The following is a 15,767-nucleotide window of genomic DNA, read 5'->3' on the forward strand; positions in this document are numbered from 1 at the left end:
TGAGAGAACAAATCAGCAGCATTGGCAGATTTCACATTTGGTTTAACAGTCTGAGGCTGAAGCTGGCAGATAGATAGATGAAGCGAGTCGGGCGGTGCTGGATGAGACACCTTTTTGCCATTTGTTTTGAGGGGTGTACTATGAAGGTTACCGAGCTAGCTTCATGTTGAGGTCAGATTTTTCTGTATTAAAAAGTGCCTGGATTTTTTTTACTTCGGTCGGGAGCAGGTTATGTTCCTGCCCTGCTATCCCTGCTATCGCTGTTTTTATCATCATCTGACTGGAGTAGGCGGCACTAATGGGGCCATTTTCTGTAAACTCCCTTCTTTTGTTTGAGGGCACACCGGGCCATAACCACTGCTTTGACACCCATTATCACCAGCTGGGGTTTTAGGATTTGTCGAGCCAGCTAACTCAAAAAAAGCCCAAATGTGTTGAACTTTGTTTACAGTCAAGGCCTCTGTTGGAGGAAACCTAATTGCTTCCAATATTATTATTATTATTTTTGTTTTCAGTGTGCAAAGCAGTTTATTTCTTGTTGAACACAGGACTCATAAGCTGTCCGGATAGTGAATGTCCAAAAAGCTCGCTTTATTTTTTACTTTAAGACTGCAACAACAGCAATCAGTTGATTCAGTCAGTGCCTTGTAATAACTTGTTTCATCAAATTAACAGCCCATTACTGCCCCTCAAAAAGATTCACAGCAGCAATTCTAAAGCACCGGCACTCATACAGGGAGGAGTTTGGAGAAAATGAATGGGCTAAACAAAACATCTGCAAACGCTAGCAAATCCCGCTAGAGTTTATACCACATTCATTGCCGACTATAAACTGACAGTTAATATCAATTTGAAAGCATGTTGTTTCTTCTAAAACCACAACACTGTACAGTCGGTCCCTGTGCTTTATGAATTTTATAAGTAAGGTGTATTTAAGGGCGTTGCAAGTTCCATTTAAAATGGACAACAATCGTTGGATGAGAAAATCAAAACTTCAAAAAATAGAGGATCAAGTTTTGTCACCTCACGCCAGCCACCTTGCAGTTCATGTCCTTGTCTGTCCAAACTTGAACTCTGGACGTCCTAGGAGTGATGTAATGTAATTAGGCCACAGTGAACTTTAACTTTTGACGACCAGAATCTAACCAGTTCATCCTAGAGTTCAAGCAGCAAATTTGAAGAAATTCCCTCAAGGCTATGTGAGAGATATGGTTTTGCTGGCGTGGAAGCATAAAAAATGATAATGGAGAAGGTCTGTGAGCTTAATTCAGCGGTGGAGCTGATACGATGACCTCGCACACCTTCTGTTATCTGTTTAATTCATGACAAAATTAATTTCTCCTCTCCTTTCCACTCCTCCCACTGTTCTCCTCAGCTTAAAAACATCTGGAGTGCACCACCACCCCCCTCTGTTAAAGCCTTTAACCCTTATTTGCTGTGCAGCAGCCCTGCGACAGACTGGTGACCTGTCCAGGGTGTACCCTGCCTCTCGCCCTATGGCAGCTAGTCTCCAGCCCCCCCCCCGCGATCCCGATAAGGATAAGCAGAAGAGGATGGATGGATGGATCACTTGATCTTCCACTTTCTGTTAATAGGGCAAAACACAACAAGCCAAATGCTTGATTTCCCCTCTTCTCACTTCCTTTCTTTCATTCTCAGCCTGGAGACTTGTGAATGAAAATGAAAAAAAATATTTTTGTCGTTCATTTGCACTGCATTTCTCTCCCTAGCCTGGTGGAGACTCAGGTGGGCATGAGTATTAATAGCTTCCCTCGTTTGTGACGTCAGCTGAAATCACACATGCGGCTCTTAATGCTCAGATCCTTTATGTTAGACGCATGACTATCAGCTGCTATGTAGTCACTGCTGTAAAGCACTTGTCAGTGTAAAGCTGACAAAAAAACCCTTTCTTTCTCACCTCCTGCCTGCCTTTAAGGATCTCATCTTCAACGACGTATTCGCTTTCACGCCTTTTCTGCTTTTTGAGCCATGTTTGTCCCTGATCTAGCTGTTGCGAACCCGCTGCCCGCTTCACCTCTATCACTGTTTTATTTCCCCTCCAAATCATTCTCCTCTTTAATGTGATCATCAGACTGTTTTTCATTCTCTCTCCCCCCTGTTTTTGTTTCTCTGTGTGTATCCATGTGACTAATCTCTCTCTCTCCCTCTCTCGTTTGAGAAAAGGGCCTGTATATTCTGCCTGAAAGCTTTGTGGGGTCCTAAATGCTAAATGCCAGTCAGTCTCTGCCAGGTGCCCGCTTAATACTGGTCTCCTTGGTGATGAGGCCAGCAATCAGGCCGTTCTGCACCAGACACTGAGGGGTTTGTGATGGAGGGCTCATGTTTGTGCGACTGCACCAGTGTGTGTTTGTGTCAGCGTACAGTAGATTTGTGTGATTTATGTGTGTGTGTATATGTGTACTTGCTGACCCCCCCCACATCCCACCCCCCTGTGTAAAGACGTGTACTGTATCTGAGGGAGAGAAAGCAGCGACATGTATTCGCTCTCTCATTCATGTGAATGCTTTATGTTTCCCGTCAACATGCCTCTGCCAAACAAGGGGGCCCCTGTTCTCCCTGCCAGGGCTCGAGTGAACGCATGGGCCAGGCCCCAGAGCGGCGCCGTTCTTTGCTGGCACAATTCACCAAGAGTTTAGCTCCACAGACACTGCTCCTGGCCTCATCTCCATTCAGTCCATCTGTACTGGCATCTCAGCAGCCGGCGAGGAATCGGTCTGTTGGAATGAGGTTGGAAGACTCCATTCAGAAAGACTTAATGGCTGATGGAGGGCTTCATACTGATTGGCTTTAGATTATTCATGTATGATGAGGCTATATTATGATGTGCAGCATTCTGGTTTTTCTTTTTTTTAACTGTGACTAAAAAAGATGACTAAATGTCCAGTTTTGTTTTTGCATCAGCTGTTTCTGCATCATTCAAAGTCATGTTGTGTGACACTTTTATTAGTCAAATATAAAGTATGAGTTCACATGTGTAAATTGGGGATTCTTATTTCTGCCAAAAAACAAATACACTGAAGCAACTGCAGTTTTTTTCTCTTCCTTAGCAACAAAACAATTAAGGAAATGGTGATCAGTTCATGATTACAGTTTGTGTAGAAAAGAATGACCAGTGGATGACAGTGCAACTCCCTAGCATTACTCTCCCACACGTGGCTCTTGACTCGGCTTTGCTTCCTCTTTTAATGAGTTTAGTTCAGCTTTGGACCTGGTTGTGTCCTCAGCTGATTGACAGGTAGATACGTTCTTCATTTATTTATTTTTGTGTCAGGCAGACAGGCCAGATATAACTTCCATCATGTCTGAGAGCCTGCTCAGCAGTCAGGTGTGAGGTCTTATCAGTGTCCTCAGCTGACTTTGGAGGCAGTAGGAAGCCTAGCAGTAGTCATGTGTCATAAACAATGCCCAGACAAAAGGTGGCTTGAGCAGGACACTCATCAGTGTCTACAGGATTTCTAGGAAGCTAGGCTATCACTTCTGAGCACAGCACAAGGCAGTCCATTACATGTCTTGTATTGCATTGAGTTTAGCTTGTGTATATCCCAAGCTTTTTTACCTTTATTACAAGTTATTATGAGCAATAACTGTCAGAGCTTCAACTGTATCTTCACTAGTGTCATCTTTAGTGAGGTTTAAATAAAGTTATTTTAATAGAATCTGCAATTTAATTGTGTCCCAAAAAAGGCAATGAGGCAAGGGTCCTTAAAGAATAATAATATATAAAAAAAATAAAAACAGTCGAGCCAATTCTGATTCCTTAATCAGCTCCCAGGATGATTTAAGCGTCAAAGACAGAAAGATTTTCCCTAAAATCAAACGTGTGCTCGGAGGAGAACCACCAAGCAGATGGCCTTGTCCATTATCATCATCTGCCTGCTGATACATTACAAGGAGGCTCCCTACATCGAAGCTGGGTGTCTGGCTGCTGTTGTGCCATTGATCGGACCGACCGATTCTGACTCTTTGCCACCATAGGTGGAGAGTTAGAGGTCAGCCCCGTGGTCTGAGCTCTCACATCTCACTGGGACCAATTTAACGGCCGAAATAGCCAAAGGTGCTAAGAGCACAACTACCTGTGCTCACGCAAATCAAAGGTTTCAGTGTGTGCTGGGACAGGGATATGTAAGTGTAAGTGTGTTTGTATGAGTGTGTGTGTAGGGAGGTTTTTTTTGATGCATGATTCTTCATGCATGTGTGCATTCTGTTGGAAAGTGCTTGCATAAGCAACACTGAGACTTCGGTGAGCGATTGTGTGCAGCTCACGCATACTTATTATGTAGATATAAGTATGCGATGGTGAATAATACCTCGAGAAGGCTGTGAATGAGCATGTCGTAGACAGATGCAGCAACCCAGAAAATGACTCTGCTGGTGTTAAAGTGTTATGTATTATAAAGACCATGAGTTGAAGTGGCCTGAGCAGGTATAGGTGACCTGAATATCTGAAGCTTTTTCAGGGTATTATGGCCTGTCTAGGGCCAGACCACAAAATAAGGGTGATCCATCCTCGTCAGACCCCAAGCAGCCACATCGCACAATTGATAAAGTTTGACAATGATTGATTTACAACATGTTAATTTGTCAGGCTCCTTTTTTAGTGTCAAATAATCTAATATCTCGAGGATTTACCAAACTAACCTAATCAAAAGAATCAAACCAAATGACAACAACTTGGCTCCCTAACTATGAAAACAGGAGAAAACTATAACCAAACAAAAAGGCAGTCCACCCCTACATAGGATGAGTGAAAAACAGTCCATCGTGGTGTCATCATATAATTCATCTCCAGCTAGTTAGCCAATCTGTATGGTTTGTCCTCTGGATCAATCACGGAGAGGCATCTCCACACTAAGATTTGCATATTAGACAACATTATGACAGCAGTCGTGACAAGGGTTTGAGCTGAAAACTGTAGGAATGGCTAACATAGATTACATGGTATAAAACACAGATTTATCATGAGCCTGCTGTTTTGTATAGAATTCATTATATCTCTTTGATCAGGACACAAACTTTAGCACATTTCAGAATGAATAGAGATGAATTAACATTTTCACTACTTCCTGATCAAGTTTTTTGAACCCTTAATCTAACCCTTAATTCGAGGACTCAAATACACCGCTTGGACCATCATAAGCACACAAAAGTGACTGATTTCAGCTCTTTAAGGACACAGTCTATCGCCTCCTTCCTCATAATCAAGGCAATGTATAAATCAGTGCTATGTAATCAGTTGTTGGCATGGCCAATTAAATTGTTGTATTTGAGATATGTCAACTATTAAAGTTTTACATCTATTATCTATTACCTTTGGGTATATAATTTAGGTTTATCTGATAATTTAGTCTCTTCAGAGATTGAGTGTTTTTATCTACTGTTCAATTAAGCCAACAGTAAATCATGTAAAATTTTCGCTGATTTTGGGCTGATTTTGATGGAGAATGTAAAAATAATAATCTGGCTACCTCCGCTTCCAGGCTGACTGTAAAAAGACCTTATGATTAAAACATATGTGAATATATGAAGTTCGTTCCAGCACTCGTGCTCTAAGGCGTCTCTGCCAGACTGAGCCAATCTAACTGCCTTTATTTCTTTCACACTTATTCCAATTAAAAGATAACGTGCGATTAAAGGACAGCAATCTGTTTGCTAATGTGTACAGTGTGTGAGAGAGAGTATGTTTAACAGAGACAGAGAGAATTAAACAGCATGTGTCAGTTTATCAAGTGCTTCTTTGTCATGTCATTATTATCTTGGCCTGCTCGTGTGTGTGTGTGTGTGTGTGTTGTCTTTGCTATATTGGCTTATTTGATGCCTCCACTGGAGGGTTCTCAGTTCACTCATCGGGTTAATTGACCTCTGGAGACATTTTTCTCCGCAGTTATAATGACTGTCTGGATTAAATGATGATTCTGCATTGGCCTTAGATCTGGAATTTGTAAGAGCTTTGATTTCTGAGGTGGTTCATTTTTTTTTAAATGAGATATTTGAGCTTTATTTTAAATGCCTTTGATGCATGTGTCTGAAGAAAAAAATACTGCCAATGTGAAACGCTACGTGAAAACTAGACCAACTGGCTTTTGCAGTGTGGAGGTTGTGAGGTTTCCATTTTTAAACGTGCATGATTTTGAGATCAAGGATCGATAGTTCCCCAAGAGACACGATCACATCGAATTAGCTGTACTATAACTTTTTTTTTTTTTGCCTGTCCCATTTGGTTCTTTAGCCATCAGAATTGTTGTCTGAAGACCAACAAGGATACCCAATGGATTTACTTTGCCAAATGGATCATCATGGCATTGCCGTATTGGTCCATTTGATCGACCTTTGTTTTTATTGTTTATTATATTTTATTTTCAGATGTTACAGACGGGACAGACATGAGTGAGGGATAGGAAAGGGAGAAAGAAAGAGGAAGGAAAAGAAAAACAGAAGGGGAGAGGGACAGTGAGAAAGGGGGGGAGAAAAAAAAATCTCCTGGATCACCTGTTGAGAGAGGCAGAATAGAAAACAAGCAAAAAAACAAAAAAACAAAAACCAAAGCAACATACTAAACACAACACCATCGCATTAATCTAGCTAAGTGTAAACAGCAGTAAATACTGAATATTCAATGTTGTTGTGCAGCACGCAGGACAGACAGCGCACAATGTGCTTTGAAGTAGCAGCCAAGAAAGGTGTAATTTAAGTCTACGAGCAGTGAACACCCGTGTGCCTACCTGTGTGGATCAGCGCGCTTGTATTCAAATGGTTTCCACATGTAATGGTCTGCAAGAGGATGTAACGAGCCATAGCCCCGTCCCCCAGGGCATGAAGCAGGCATGGAGGAGACCCAGGCCCCAGACATCCAGAGGCTCCCAGAGCACGAGAGCCCAAAGAGGACCACCAGAGGGGCATCCGTGCCACCCTCATGGGAAGGGCTGAGGATCCCCAGACGAGGCGTCACCCAGCGGCCACCGAGCAGAAGCTAGAGGGGGCTGCACCGGCGTGCTCGCCGGCTCTGCCGGCAGCCAGCTGTGCCAGAGTGAACCGAGCCGCAGGCCCAGAGGCCGGAGGCCCGAGGCCCCCCCGCACCCCGGAGGAGGCCTGACCGAGCAACAGGCGCCAGGCCCCGCCAGGTAGCCACCGGGAGTGAGCCGGTACATACCTGAGTGCCCAGCCCCGGACACCAAGAACCACCAATGCACCGACCCCTAAGGGCATCAGTCACCGGCAGGGAGTGTGGTGAGGGGAGATAGGCCTTGGAGGGCCTGGGAGTTCCAAGAGAGGTGGAGTCTAAGACCTGACCTGACATATAGACACAGACAAACAGGCACACACAGACACAAACATGCATTCCCACCCTCATGCACACATATACAAACACTCAGCACTCACCCAATGTAAGGATTGACATAAATGGACATGTACACACAATCACACTCCCCAAACATACTCTATACCCCGGGTCCAGGTACCCTCGCCCCCAGAGGGGGAAACAGAACCCAGGCCCAAGAGATGTTACCCTTCTCCCCGGGGTGGAGGCAAGCAGACCGTCCCAGGCTCCGCAGCAGCAGGGAGGCCAATCGGACAGCTAACATCTCCTCCCAGACCCCCCGCCCCAATGGCTAGCAGAGAATGGGGGTGTGTGAAGACCCCATACCTTATAGCTGTACTATAACTAAATGTAGCTGACTTGAATAGACTTGGGCAAACAATGGTGGAAAAGTTAAGTATGTAAACATAATAAATAATGCAAATGATAAGTGAAGCAGAGCCGATAGGAGTGCGTTCATGCCATTGTGGTTCTTCATACATTGTTTGCTTCTTTGTTTGTTTTAATAAAAAAATGTTAAAACCAGAGCTACCAAGCTCTTGTTCTTCTTCTTCTGGTTCTTATAGGCACTTTTGCTATATTGGGATTCATACACTCATTGCAGCAGGCCTCAAAACTCTGTTGTCGTGTGTGCATGTGAGATTTCAGGCAGTGCATGTTTTTTTGTTTTAGCCAGTGGTCATTTAAATTGAACTTCAGACACGTCTGTAACTTGTGAAGTGCTTGGCTATCTCAAAGTCGTCAAAATGAAACGGACACCGAGCGTCCAATCCAGGAGACACAATTGGGGCCTGTCTCAAAAGTGACAAATATGGAGTACATTGCAGCAAAGACTAGAGATTGTTTGAAGATTGATGGCGCACAGCGAGCAGCGACGGTACAGTGGCTTCTTGTCAATGGTAAAAAGAAATACATGAGAGAAATAGTCTCTGATAATCACAAATGCAAATGAGACAGCTGCTGTGTTTGGACTTGGTCTAAAAATATATTTTTGTGTTCACTGTTTTTCTGAAAAGCACGTCACTGATACTCAGGTTTCCATAGAAGTTGTTCATCAAGCTGATACAAAAATAATATGTAGGTTTTGAGATATTATTGACGTTAAAAGGGAAATTAATAATCCAACCTAATAAAGTCTGAAAGAAGTTGATGCTGCTGATACCAAAATGTGTGAGCAGTGGATTTTTGAGAACCTTGTTGAAGCTGGTGCTGCACCAGGGTTTGAAACATTAATGTGACTGAACAAAGTTTTAGTTTGACTGACTTGTTAGAGGGCAATCTTAATCTTCACACCTAAAGAAACTCTGAAAATACGATTTGCAGGCACAAACTGTGAAAATGAATTTGATATGCATACAAACTAACGAACTGTCAGCATTTCACGGCTTCACTACTGTGCAAAAGTGTCAAGCCACCTTTCATTTCATTTTTTTTATTATTTAGCTTCCAAACTGCTAGACTGCTATACATTTTTAAAGTGGACTTCAGCAGTAGTATCTATGAAGAATACCAAAAACACCACAGTTTGGCAGGCATGAAATTGTATTTTTGAACCAACAGGGTGATTACTAAGGAGCTATGAGAGAAAAACCTTTCATATAGATATGGCGTGCAGTGTGCCCTTAAAGAAATTTGAGGAAACTGGAACAGTGGAGGTCAAAAGAAGAAGTGGCAGACCTAAAAAGCTGATGAAAAGTGTCTGAATTCACACCCTTAAGAAATAGGGGGGAAAATCCAGCAAAGGCCTGTCAGTAAACATGAGATTTGACCCTTGAGCTGATCCATCTTCTGTTTCACCGATGCTTCATCAGAAATGTTCTCAATGGACGAGTGGCTGTCGAAAAAGCCATGTGTAAGGAAGGCAAACAGAGGGAAAAAGGTGAGGTATGCCAAACTAAACAATGACTCAAAATCAGTGTCAACAGGTCTTATATAGTAAGTGTCCACAGCCATCTGTGAAACATGGCAGAGGCTCTTTCATGGAGCATTTCTAATTTTCCAAGCAGCACATAAAGAAATGAGGGGTGGCTCAAAACATTTGCACAGTGCTATAGATTACAGTTACATAACTGTAAATAACCTTAAAAGACATGATATGTGTCTGAGAGTAATGTAACTATATAAAGTAACTTTCAAATTCATCAGCTAAGTTGGAAACGATATTATATTCTCAGAACAAACAGGCATGTCTTGCTTAGGTCCAGACTTGGCTTGATAATCACCAGGTGATCATTTTCCACCAAAAAATGAATATGCAGTGTTTCAGAACACAACTCTTCATTTGTTTTGTTCACGTGTAGATAAATTTTATATGAGCGATATTAAAAGGTCTGAGCATCAATGATTAATAGTCATTGTGCTGTAATGTAGGTTAGGGCCCGTGAGGCTTGCGAGCTGGAACGTAAAACAAACAAATCATTCTCCATAAAGGAAAACATCTCTTAACACCCACTTTCGCCTGCCTTGCGCCGACCTGTATTCCCAGTAAGAAAATGATCTATGATCACGACGTCATGAGGGCTTTTTTTTAAATTTGTTTTACTTGTTTACATTTGTCAGAGGCACTCTCAAGGACAGTATGTGTGTTTCATGATGTTAAATCAGTGTGCGCTCGTCCGCGCGCACTCACTCAGAGGCATTCACAGCTACACAATCAAAGAAACAAACTAATGAAGTCTTTCTGAAACAAACAACTTGATTAAGACCCAGGAGGGGAGAGAATCAGGTGTGAACACCGTGGGTCATGAAATCATGTGTGAACCAATGCCAGAGCTGTGTTTTTAAAGATGCGGCTTGTCTGCTTTTAAGAAGCGCTCCACATCCTGTGGGAGTTTGTTTGGGCATGTTGTCTCCAACATGGCTCCTCTCTACCTGGTTATCAACTCCTGGCTACGCACACTAGCGGGAGAGATGAGCATGCTTTGCCTTTGGGAGGCACATGTCTGTTTTGCTTGAAGCTGCATTTCTTCAGTGTCTACTGAGCAGTACTCTTCCTTTCCTTGTCTTCAGAAGAGAGAAGTAAACCCTGCTTATAAGGGAAACAACACAAAAAGCGAAACAACACATATTTTTTACTATAGAAACATTTGTTTAGTGATAATTAGATGTGATGCTGTAGTTTACCAGAAGCTCATCTTTACTTTTATACCAGTTCTCGGGAATGTACTTTGATCCGCTTTAAACATTTAAATAAATTGCATTTTAATTGTGCACATATGCTTAGCAGTAATATTCTCAGTCTTCTTAACTGTTATTTTCACTGCTCCAGTAGTCTGTCCCCAGGAATGCAATCAAAACTAAAGGCACTCCACAGTGATTTATTTTACTCGTGTCAGTTTGGTGTTAGAGGAAAAAGAATGAGCTGAGTCGATTTACTTTATTATGCTGTAAAGACCCACCAGTCCTTCAGAAGACTGTAACAGTAAATTTGTAACTTACATGGTGATAATAATTCAGTCAAAGTTACAGAGCTTGTTTCAGCCTGCCTGTGCATTTACAGTTGTTGGTCTTATTTCCCATGTTGTAAAGTTGTTTTTCCATCTTCAGTACTGCTCAGCGCATCTAAGCACATAATTTCAAGTAAAGCTTTGCTTTACCTGGTATTGTTTAGCAAGGCCATTGCTTTTCTAATGGCTCGGGTGACAAGTAACCAACTTGTCACCCAGAGCTTGAGTGGATACCACAGGTCGCTTGGTGGGAGGCAGCCTGTCCCCAAACTGTTGTAGTCTGACTGAGACTGACTGGAATCACTCTCAGACAGAGTGGCAAAGGTTTGTGAATAAATAAAATGCTAGAATTAATCTGCATCATCATCTGGTTGCCAGCTGGTTGGATTCTGTTTAAATTATTTTATTAAAACAAAGTTACAGCACGCCTATATTTTAATGCAGTTAAATTGCCATTTCACAGCAACTACACCACTACTTATAGAGGAAAGTGTGTTTCACATTTGAGGTTCTGACTGATTTCTGAATGTAAATAGCTAATGTGCATTTCTGCTTAAAGAGTTTCACATGTTCTCCCCGTGTCCGTGTGAGTCCTCTCTCTGTGGTCTGGCTTCCTTCCCCAGTCCGGATACATGCTGTTAGCGGGCTTAGGTTAGTTGGTGATTCTAAATTATCTGTGGGTGTGAATGTGAGTGTAAGTGGTTGTCTGTCTCTCTGTGCTGGCCCTTCAACAGTCTGGCTACCTGTCCAAAGAGTATCCTGGCTCTTGTACTATGATAACCTCCATCCCCACTGTGACCCTGAATTGGACAAGTGGAAGAAAATGGATGGATCACAATAGATTTGCAACAGATCTGGGGACTGCAGATTTATCAGAGTTTGGTGTATTATCACAAACAGACTGCATGTAATGGCCAACTTGAGCCCATTTGATTGCAAACTGACTGGTTCCACCTTATTGCCATCTTGACTAACCCAAGATGTTTTGAGGACAGCAGTTGACAGACCTGTTCCCCGTCTCTCAAGCAACTGTTTCCAAACAAGAAAACTTCATTTAACACGGTCACAATAAACATGGTTGTGTCTCCAACCACTGTTTAAACTAGTGTGACTGTAGCACAATAGTGCTTTCATCTTCTTTCTTCAGGTAATAACATAAACAGTACTGTATTACAGGTTAAACACATTTTTGATGTGATCAAAGTTAAGAAACTACAATGATGGGAACATATCATTTCCTGATTCTCAACTGACTTTAAAAAATGTGTACATCCTTCCATTTAGTGTCGCAGAGCCCTCTCAGTCCGAGAAAAACTACTAAAGAAAGCTGGGAGTGAGCATCAGCTGACACACACAGTACAAAGAGTAAAAAGTCCATTAGAGATAGAGAGGCCAACACAGTACTCGGGAGAAACTTCCAGAAAGGTTTGTGATCGGTTGGCCGTTAAAGAATTTTTCACTCATGGGGTCTACAGCTGGTGGTGGCGTGGTTACCATGGAAACTGACATTCCCTTGAAGGTACTTGGCAGCCACTGGCAATCGTTGAGCTTGGGTAATGGTTTGAAATTCTCTGTAAAGTGGCTCAGAGGTTGAGATTAAATTCAAACTGTTGGCAGTGGACTCACGCAGTGACTTATCACATTGTTGTAGAGTGAATGATGCCCTTTAGAGAGGGGGAGATATAGTATCTGTATCTGCAACCTGTTGCTCGCATCATCACATTTTTTAATTTTGGCTCCTTCGTTTCTGGCTGCCTCGTTCAAAAAACACCCCAAAACACCACTCCTTGCATCGTCAGTCACTGAACTTTCATTCATTGATTAGTCAGATGCAATCACGCACTGCTGTTACATCCACTGTTGCACAAAATTTGCATTAGTTCTGTGCAGATACGCAAAATATTAACTGTTAACATAGCAGCATGTGCAGCACATTTTTTCACTGCCAACCACCCTCCTCTTCCAATTTTGCCACAGGCCTTTGCTCCATCTGAATGAGTTCTCCTTAACAACTGCTGAAATGATTATGCCTCCAAGCGCAGAACACTCCAGCCGTATGTGGCAGGTAGTGTGAAGACATGCTGCTGACGGTCCTGTGAATGTCAGCAGCTGAAAAGGATCAGCCGTGCGAAGCATCAGCCTCACACCTCTGCTTGCATCACCTGCTCATGCAGAAAATATGAAATATTATTACTGTGTGTGCTCGTTTTTCTTGTTTTGCTCGCTTGTTTGCTTGTTTTTTTTTTTATCTCTTCACACATGAAGAGAGTGTAAAGTGCTTTTCTACTGACCAAGTACATGACTATATGTTCGCAAGATTATAAGAACTCAGCTCTTAGCAGAACGTTTGTATTGGTAAACTAAAACAGAAGTACTCAGGCATGATGTTTTTGCTATATGAGCCATAAAGCTTGTTAGCTTTGGGGTCCCTATAGGGGTAAAAGAACTTTAATCCTGTAACATGAAGGTCTTTTATATGTATTTTTAGCAACACATAAACCTGTACGGGAAAAGCATACACATCTTATTGTGTTTATGTGTGCGTATCCGTAGAAGATTGTTAAGCTTATTTGTATGCTGCAGAAGCTCCTGTTGTTTCTAGGGCTCCTGTAGCCTGGGTGGTCAGTCTCTCTCTGTTCAGCTTGAAAGCATCAAAGGTTTTCAGCAGAGGACAGATTGAAACTGCCAGTGTTGCCTCTTTTCAAAATACTCTGAATGCAGCTACAGTGTGGGACAATGACGCAGTGTTTTGCATGAAAGGAAGAGATATCTTAGAAAGTGAATCTTTGAAATTGAAAAGTGTGAGAAGTCTCGTGAAAGTAGCAAAGGGACAAAAATGCCCAGTTAACCCCGCACACACGCAATCACTCCCCCCCTTCTCTCTCTGAGGATGTTGTGTCAGTTAAGAGCTTTCATCACTGATTATAGCGTTCAAAGCCCTTTAAGCGAAGGTAAAGATCTCAGACACTCACTGCAGCTTAGCAGATCGTGTCAATCCAGCACCGGACCGTTTCACTGAGACGGCAGATGCAGCGGGCATCTGTTTGCACGTTGTACATACCGACTGGATGACAGGCTTCTTCCATCAGCTTCAGAACAGAAAGCAGTAATTGGGGGCACGGTGATTGCAGGGAATGTGTTGTTTCACTGGCGCAGTTGGTGGATACATATTGGTGTTTTGAGGTGTATAAAAACTGAATCCATAATAGGTTTAAGAATTAAGAAGTCTTTAACTTTAACAGTCCTTTAACGAAAATCAACGAGCAACAAAATCAACACCGGTTCAATGTGATGATGAACTTAGAAACAATGAACTTAGCGGTCTGTCAAGTGCAATTGCGCTCACCTTCAATTTCCAGGTGGAATTGAAGAGCAGCTCATTATCTTCTGAGAAGATGATGCAAAAAACAAATTTCTGATTTGCGGTTTGATTGCCTGCATGTTCTCAGTTCTTTGGAAAGGAAGTTCTTTTAAATGTGTGTGTTGCATCAGGGAACATGTGACATTATGTTTATCACATGCAAATGTTTTTTTTTTTTTTTTTTTTTGTAGATATGCATCCATGCTCAATAATTACTTTATGCATACTGCCGGGGAAGGATTTAATTAACTGCCCCCCATGTCAGGGTAGATAATTAGCCAATAACACACATGCACAAACACACACTTTCTCTCTTATGCACACAAAGATTAAGTCACAATATTTGAGACTTGAATGCCACTGGCTTACTTGCTGCCACAGGAACCTAAAGTCTTGAGTAGCAGTTGCAGGGATATCAAGAAAAGATGCAAGAAGCAACTGAGCATGGCGCAGGTTCTGTCTGCCTGCAGAGAGATGCTAATGTTGATTTCTCTGTTTCATCAGTGTGATGGTGCACTGTGTGATTGCCTCAGCTACACTAATGCTCACTCACAAAACACAACAGTAATTATGCCTTCTTTATTGTCTTTTCTCTCTCTCCGCAGGTTCAAGGTTTGATCTACACACAGGAAAAGGTAAAAAAAAGAGCTCAACTTATTTCCAGATCTCTGTCTTTGCTCTTTTATTCCCTTCCTGCACACAGGGGGAGACTGGGTGATTAGCAAGCATTAGTCTGTATCTCTGTTTGTGTGTTTTCAGGTTTTGTATGTGTGTGGATGGATATAACCGAATTATTTGGGAGATTTGTGGACTAGTTTGCCTTTGTTTTCACTGCACACACACACACACACACACACAGACACGCACATGCACGCACATAGCTCAGCAGGCTGTTGTCCTAATCACGGTGAACATAAAATGTGGATTAGTGGCTGATGGTATCAGTCATAATCACACACAAACAAATGCTCCAGCACATAGGCACCTGAAAGCAGCACGTTTTAGGTCTTCACGTCGTTGCCGATCACCCGTTTCAGTTTCTAAATATAATTCTGTTAAGTTTTTTGAAAGGCCCGATTCTGTGACACTCAACAGGACATTTCTCCCAAGTGATTTCTCTAAACGCGTGAGCATAACTGAACATCAGCATTTTATCTGTCCTCAGAGTCATTGTGTTGTTTATGATGACAAATATAGCCGTTTTTTGGATTTTGCTATCCAGGCAGTATTTGATCATTATCGTGATGGTGCACAGCTCTTTTTGGTCTATTTCTGGCAGATGGAGTCTGTAACGGTTTATGTCTGTGGCCTTCCCTCTGTAGATCACAGAGTATTTTAGTCCAGAATAATCCCCACCATCTGCTATCTCCTCTACTACATTTTAGTGCTTACTATCTCTCTGTCTATCCGTCACTCTTTCCTATTGCTTTTCTTCTTTCTGTTTTTTCTTTCAGTATTTCCCTGTGATCCCTCCCAGCTTTTTTTTTTAAATGTCATGACCCTCTTCCTCCCACATTCAGCCTTTCAATCTCAGCCATGTCCCAATCTGACTGCTCCTTCTTTCTCATGGGTTTTTAATTTTTCTATCTTATTGGTTTTGAGTTTTCCAGTTAGTTATTTTTAT

At 42.2% G+C, this 15,767-nt stretch overlaps 1 protein-coding gene across 1 annotated transcript in view; it reads left to right on the forward strand.

Annotated features, from left to right (window-relative positions):
* igsf11 (immunoglobulin superfamily member 11) overlaps positions 1–15,767 on the forward strand; it is a 122,844-nt gene that overhangs the window by 24,027 nt on the left and 83,050 nt on the right. Inside the window, exon 2 of the mRNA XM_082503794.1 lies at positions 14,749–14,778. Coding sequence (XP_082359920.1) covers positions 14,749–14,778 — 30 coding nt within the window. The remainder of the gene's footprint in view (positions 1–14,748; positions 14,779–15,767) is intronic.

This window comes from Aulonocara stuartgranti, assembly GCF_965226115.1.
Source record: "Aulonocara stuartgranti genome assembly, chromosome: 14".
In the NCBI taxonomy this organism is placed as follows: domain Eukaryota; kingdom Metazoa; phylum Chordata; class Actinopteri; order Cichliformes; family Cichlidae; genus Aulonocara; species Aulonocara stuartgranti.